Genomic DNA, 7,500 nt, shown 5'->3' with positions numbered 1-7,500 from the left:
AGAGAGAGAGAGAGAGAGAGAGAATGCCACCAACGCTACATCATTACTGTATTGGGAGTGTGTTGCTGATTTTTTTTTTTGTATTGCTGCCTATGTTGTTGAAAGCGTCCTGTTGCAACACTCCCATTGAGAGGCGTGTGGCATCGTGTGTTGAGAGGCAGTCAGTGTTGCGAGCTACGTGCATGCTGCAATTAATTTTTAGTAATATTTTGTGTCGCTGTATTGCTGTTCATGTTTTCACTACTACTACTATTAGTCCTACTATTGCTATTACTACAATTCTACTACTACTACTACTACTACTACTACTACTACTACTACTACTACCACCACTGTCACTACCACTACCATTACTTCTACTTCAATTGCTGCTACTACTACCACAACTGCGACTACTACTACTACTACCACTACTACTACTACTACTACTACTGCTACTACTACTACTATTATTTCTACTACTTCTACTACGGCTACTACTATTATTACTACTACTTCTGCTATTACTACTGCTACTACTACTACTACTACTACTACTACTACTACTACTACTACAGCAAAGATAAAAATCCATACAGAAACGCATTTACTGAGAGAGAGAGAGAGAGAGAGAGAGAGAGAGAGAGAGAGAGAGAGAGAGAGAGAGAGAGAGAGAGATAAAGGTAACAGGCGGCGAGGCACTTGACACAGGAAACAACGCAATACAACACAAGACAACAAAACACTCACCACCATCAGGAAGTGCGTGGGTTGGCAGCAGCAGCAGGAGCACCGTCAGGATACCCGGCAGGAGAGAAGCCTGTAGGATCTCTATGCTGCTCCTTCTTCCCCGCCAGGAACTTGGGACTGCAGGACGCATTTTTGGTGTTCCGAGGGTGCCTTGAGTTCCGTGTGGGCGTGAGGCGTGATGGAATTGGTCAATAGGTGCTGCTGTTGTGCTTCTGAGAACGTGGGAGGCATGGGTGTTTTTGGTATCTTCAGTAGAGCTCACCCCTTCTTCACACCAGCATTCCGGACACTGGTCAGGATGCCTACTCACGAAGGAGGCGCAGGAGGAGGGTTCCATGTCTCCTTTCAACACACAGCCTTCCTTTGAGTGTTCCTCTGAGCCAAGGAGTCGCTGGTGGGGGCGAGGGGCAGCAGGCTGCAAAGGTGTGACGCTCGTGACGTCCTCAGCACCTCCCTGTATTCCTGAAGGAGGGAGAGATGCGAAGTTTCCGTGAAGGTGAAGCACAGACCTGTTACTCTTCGCCCGTAACTTTGCATCCATTACGGAGTGGTCGTGGCGGGACTGTGCGGGGAGAGAGTAACGTCCCACGCATCTCTCCCACGGGCGGGGAAGACGGGAGGGGCCCCAGCCGGTCCCCTGAAGCACCCCGCACACTCTCCTTCTGCTTTTCCTCCTCTCAAGGTTAACTTTTGCCGACGCTAAAGTTCGTACGTGTCTCCTTCTGTCTCCCGCCATGGTTGAGTCCTCACATCTCAGGAAGAGGGGAAGGAGGAGGGGGGAGGAGAAGGGTGGGGACGAAGGAGTAAGAAGGATAGATGGAGTTGAGAGGATCTAAACGCCCAGCAGACTCTCTCTCTCTCTCTCTCTCTCTCTCTGGCCGCGTGTTTGCTCCCTGCTGATGGTGCCTGAAGGTCAAACACACTGCAATCTCCAGCTCTTTACACAACCCATGATCGTCGCGCCTCCGCCCGGCCCGGCACACACTAATCCAGACGAGGAGGAGGAGGAGGAGGAGGAAGAGGGGCTAAAGGAAGAGAAGGAGGTGAAGAGGAAGAAGTTCTACATTGGAAGTTCATGTCTATGTAGGTTGCCACTTCACATGGGGCACCGAGGCATTGCCAGGGTTCATTTCAGGGTTCACTTCAGGGTTCAGAAGCTTCAGTCACTCAGGAAGATTAGGCGGTTCATCATCTTGCACGCTTATGAAAGGACTCGCATCCCTCATAGTACTACAGCGATAGGGGAAGTCCTCTGCGCCTGTCTGTGATGTGTAAGGATGAGCTGGTGTGTGTCTATCAAATCACTACCTTTGAATCCCCTCCCAGGTACTGGTGAAGGAGTATGGCGCTGCTTGTGTGTTATTTTCCTTTGTGATGGTAACAATAATTTACTCAGCTGCTCTGTTTCGTGGTTTGTTTTTGTGGTTCATTACGTATGCCAGATTTGTTCCCTTGCAAAGCCTTCTTGTGTTGCAGGCGGTGAGTGGAAGGGTGAGTGTTGTGTGTGGTAAATTTGATCACTTCCTCTAAGTTTTATATAGTTTGGTTCGGGAAGTTATGAATAGATGCTCAATTCGATCTGGTTATTCAACATTCTTTTCATTCACTGTTTTGCTCGTTTTTTTCCATTAAGTTTATGTAGTTATCGTTACAAAGTTATGAATAGATACTGAATTTCATTTGGTTATTTTTTTCACTCGCTATTTTTTTCACTTTTTATAATTCCTTAAAAAGTTGTGAAGGTTTCAATAGATTCTTAATTCGATTACAGGTATTTTTCACGTTTTCTTTCACTCTCTTTTCTCTGACACAAACAGCTGATAAGTTTATAGAGTTGGAAGTCAAAACATTACTAGACTGAGGACCACTTTCTCTGTATTTAGTCCGTCAATTTTTCCTTAATGCTCTTCCTGTTTTCAAAACCTTTTCTTTCCTCTACACTGTTAATGCTGAAAAAAAAACTTCTTTATAATTTCACATAATCAATGTAGAAGAAAAAGACCTGTGTGCACATTTTGAAAGGCCTTAAGTACGTACATAATTATTCTTTTGCTTACTTTCACTTCATTTTTTCCCTCAACACGTTCACATGGCCGAAGCAAATAAAAAGAGAGTTATGAGTGCCTTTATCAGACCTCAAGCACATCAATTTTTCTCCCTTCCTTTCTTTATTTCTTCCTCTTACTTCCTCTCCAATAGCACGGAGAAATATTTTAAGTCCACATGACTGAAAAAAAGAAGTTTTTACCACATTCCTCCTTGGATCTTAAGTGTCCCAATGTTTTACTCTTTCCTTTCCTTCCTACCACGACCACTACTGCCAATCACCAACGACGCGAACGGCTCACTGGGTCGTTTCTCCTCCTCTCCTACTCCTGCTTGTCGTCGTCCTTCTTCCCCTTCTCCTCGTGTCTCCAAACACCGGCGCTTCACTGCTAATTAAGACGCCTCCTCCACCACCTCAATCAACGCAACAGTTTTCCTCACGTCCTGCCTTGTTTATGCTCCTCTCTGGCCTCCGTCGTGTCTCTCGGGGATGAAAGACACTCTTCCTCCTCCTTCTCTTGCTCCTCGTCGCCGTCGCCTTCAGGATTCTTCAGGCGTTACTCAAGATTGCTTCGCCTCTCACTCTCGTCTTCTCTCCGTCTCATTCCTTAATTCTTGAAGCCCCCGGTTAATTGAGTGAGTCTCCCGTTTTCCTTTTCCATCTGTAAGAGAGAAAATGGTTCCATGATGTTACTGCTTGGCATTTCAAAGCATGATACCTGAACGTCATTAGCGTGAGTGAAATGAGTGAAGGTAAGTGTCAGATATGAGAGGTGTAATGACGCTGTGTTGAGGTGGGAAAGTGTCATCAAGCAAGGGTCAAATGAGTGTGTGTGGTTTCAGTTTCGCTTCGTTAGGTAATAATGAAATGAGGGTCTAAAGTTACAGCATCGTACTAAAAAAAAATGGTGAAAATAGATGAGTGAAATAACTATGAATACAAAAATGTACAGTAAAGACAAATACTATAGTGAGCCAATGAAATAAGATGTAAGGCGTGAAGGACAAGAATGTAGTGACAGCTTGTTGACAATAAACGAGAAAAAAAAAACAATAAAATGACAGGTACTAGTAATGACGTGAGACTTACCTAAGGATACGTCTAAAGAATAAAGAAAGAAAACAAATAAGTAAAACCTGAGCAATGACATGACAAAGTTACGTTCCGACAGAAAAGAAAAAACTAAAAGAAATGAGAGATAACATGACACGATAAGTTAAGAATATGGGGCAGAAGAATGACACCTCTAAAAAAAACACCACAAAAAGAATATATAAAAGAAATGAAAAAAAAAATAAATAAAGAACCACTGCAGTACATTTCCAACGAGCGTAACAAACAAACAGAAAAAAACTGGAGAGAGACTTAACAAACAGGTATTTTAAAAGGGACTCACTAACACTTCTCCCGGTACATAAAAACTTTACCGGGTATTTAATAATTTCATACAAAAGCGTTTCCTATTTTCTCTTTTTTATCCTCCTGTTTCTCTCCTTCTTTCATCTACCTGTGTCTTGGAGGCAATTGCTTTTTCCCCAAGGACGCGGAGGGAGGGAGGGAGGGAGGGAGGGAGGGAGGGAGGGAGGGTGGGAGGGAGGGAGAGGCAAATAAGAGGAAAAGACACAGGATAAGATGTTTGTTTATTTGTTCTTCTACAAGTGTTCGCCTTGAGTCAGAAGTGGAGTTCAAACGTTCTCTCTCTCTCTCTCTCTCTCTCTCTCTCTCTCTCTCTCTCTCGTGTGCGTGTGTGTGTGTGTGTGTGTGTGTGTGTGTGTGTGTGTGTGTGTGTGTGTGTGTGTGTGTGTGTGTGTGTGTGTGTGTGTGTGTGTTCTTTGGTCCTCTTTTTATGCCTCATTATTTATTTTCTTTATTCATCGGTCAGATTTTAGAGCCCAGTTTAAAAAATTTCCATATCTTATGATTATGTATCTTTTAATAATTCCACTTGTTTATCAGCCTACCTAAAATTGACACATCCATTTATTCAAGTAAATCTTCCAGCGTTTTACTTTAACATCTATTTGTAATCTCTTTTAAACTGCTAATATTTTTTCCTTATTTATTTACCTGTGCACTCATTTAACAGACTGTCAATTTACCTGCATTGATGACCATACTATAAGATTCATTAGTAATTTTGCCTATCTATCAGCCTTTCTCCCTGTTCATCTACCTATATGCATTAAAAAGTCTTCAAATTGTATACAAATTACTAATGAACATATCCACTATTTAACTGTAATTCAACCTATCTATCTGTCTACCTTTATATTAATCTACACGTGTACTTACCACACCTACTAAGTCTAACACACTAATCTACTTACACGCACTTTAGTATCTCTCGGCAAACGAACATGTACTAAAATTCACCTTATCAGTCTATACTTCTACATCTTCCACCACACTTCAATCAACAAGTCTCCTCACCACCAACAAGTCTAACACACTAACCTACATACACGTCACTACCACTCAGTAAACTAAGATCTACTAAAATTCAACCTATCTATCAGTCTATCTCTACATCTTCCACTACACTTCAATCTACACGTCTCTTCACGACACCAACTAAATCAAACACACTAACCAACTTACATGTCACTATCTCTCACCAAACCAAGATCTACTAAAATTCAACCTATCTATCAGTCTATCTCTATTATCTTCCATTGCACTTCAATCTACACATCTACTTACCGCACCAAGTCAAACACGCTACCTACATACACGTCACTATCTCTCACCAAACCAAGATCTACTAAAATTCAACCACATCTACTCACCACATACTAACCTACATACACGTCACTATTTCTCAGCAAACTACCACCTACTAACCTACCTATTCGTTTGATTTCGACGTATCTAGGCCTGCTTTTTCCCCCTTCTGTAATCTACCTCCCACCTGTCCCTTTTCCCTCGTTCCCGGCGCGTGAATGTCCTGTAAGCTGCCTGTGTCCGCTCGCCCGTCGTCCCTTCACTCCTAAATAAGTTTAAGTCCCTCCGAGTCCCCACTAATACCGAGACTGAAGCTCCGAGGCACAAAATGAAGCTCCACTGGGCGGCGAGAAGAGGTTCAGGAAAGATTAACTTCCCTCCTTTTTCCTTTCCATAGTTTTCTTCCTCGTTATATTCTTTATTTCTCCTTCCTGCCTTCCTCTATACCTTCTCTTTACGTTTCTCATTCCTTTATTTCCTTCTATCTCTATATCTATTTTCATTCTGTGTTATTTTTCCGTTTTTTCTTTCTTATTTTACTTATGATTTTTATATTTTTTATCTCTCCTTTTTTATCTCGTTATTCTTTTTTCTTTCACTTCCTTTACTTTTTTTTTCCTTCTCCATCTCTCGTTTCCTGTATCCTATTTCCCCTTTTTTCGCCTCGTATTTTCCTTTTCCTCTCATAAGTTCATCTCCTTTTTTTCCTTCAAAGTTTTTTCTCTTCCCTTTTTTTCTACTGGTTTTTCTTTCCCTTCCTCTTCGTTCTCTTCTACCTCTTCTCTTACCCCTTCTTTCCTCCAAGTCCTACCTACCTTCCTTCCTTTCTTATCCTCCCCACCTGCTCTCCTTCTTACCTCCCCTTTATACCTTATAACTTAACTACCCCTCCTCCCCATCCTCTCCATCCTCGTCTTCCTCCTCCTCCTCCTCTTCCTTCTCAGCCGTCGTAACAAAAGCTTCCGGCACAGCGACATAAAAAAGGAGAAAATAATAAATAGTTTCGCTTTTTAGGGAAGTATATTTTGTTCCCGCGTCTGGCGTTCCCAAGAGAGTAATTCTGTCCCTCGCAACGATTCCCTTCTTGGAACTTGAAATTTTAAGTGTAATTCCACCTAACTGCGCAAAAAGAAAAAAAGAAAAAAAAAAAATAGACAGGCGGCCGCAGCAAACACACACACACACACACACACACACACACACACACTTAAGCATTATTTTTATACCCAGCACATGAAACGTAATAAACATCTCTCTCTCTCTCTCTCTCTCTCTCTCTCTCTCTCTCTCTCTCATATGCGTTCTACTGTTAACACTCCTCTAAAGAAGCAAGTTTCCGTTTTCTTTTACCTTTCCTGTTTTCTTTTCACAGTAGCGTAAGAGGACGAGGATCAAGAAAAACGGAGTATGTTTAGGAGGAGGAGGAGGAGGAGGAGGAGGAGGAGGAGGAGGAGGAGGAGGAGGAGGAGGAGAAAAAAATGATAAATAGAAGAAGAAACCGTGTTATGTATGGAGAAATATGAGAGAGAGAGAGAGAGAGAGAGAGAGAGAGAGAGAGAGAGAGAGAGAGAGAGAGAGATGGAAGAAAGAAGGGAGAGGCTGAAGACGATAATGCAATAAAGGAAGAAAATATGATGAGAAGGAGGAGAATGAGGAACACAAGGGGAGGAGGAGGAATAGGATGAAGAAGAAGAGAAGGAGGAGGAGGAGGAGGAGGAGGAGGAGGAGGAGGAGGAGGAGTACGAGAAAGAGAAAAAAATAGGAGAGAAAAAAGTGACGAAGATACACCGCAAATACAAAAGTGAAAATATTAAAAAGAAAGAAGAAAAAAGGAACGAAAGAAAGTAGAGATGATGAAAGGAAGTGAGATGGAAACTGGAGGTGGTGGTGGTGGTGGTGGTGGTGGTGGTTGTGGTGGTGGTGAAGAGACAGTTATTAGGCGAACGAGATGGATCACTGCGTAGGAGGAAAAGGAGGAGGAGGAGGAGGAGGAGGAGGAGGAG

General features: G+C 42.7%; 1 protein-coding gene across 2 annotated transcripts in view; it reads right to left on the bottom strand.

Annotated features, from left to right (window-relative positions):
* LOC123510193 (basement membrane-specific heparan sulfate proteoglycan core protein-like) overlaps positions 1-7,500 on the bottom strand; it is a 162,632-nt gene that overhangs the window by 78,466 nt on the left and 76,666 nt on the right. Inside the window, exons 1-2 of one of the 2 annotated variants that reach the window (XM_045265089.1) lie at positions 5,685-5,755; positions 730-3,437 (exon numbers count right to left, since the gene is read on the bottom strand). In XM_045265089.1, coding sequence (XP_045121024.1) covers positions 730-1,465 — 736 coding nt within the window. In that variant the 5' untranslated portion in view covers positions 1,466-3,437; positions 5,685-5,755. Of the gene's footprint in view, positions 1-729; positions 3,438-5,684; positions 5,756-7,500 lie in introns of those variants that run through there. The other variant, XM_045265088.1, reaches the window with a different exon arrangement.

Source organism: Portunus trituberculatus, chromosome 28 (genome assembly GCF_017591435.1).
Source record: "Portunus trituberculatus isolate SZX2019 chromosome 28, ASM1759143v1, whole genome shotgun sequence".
NCBI lineage: Eukaryota > Metazoa > Arthropoda > Malacostraca > Decapoda > Portunidae > Portunus > Portunus trituberculatus.
Note: the sequence above shows the minus strand (reverse complement) of the source record. Positions and strands in the feature narration are given on the sequence as shown.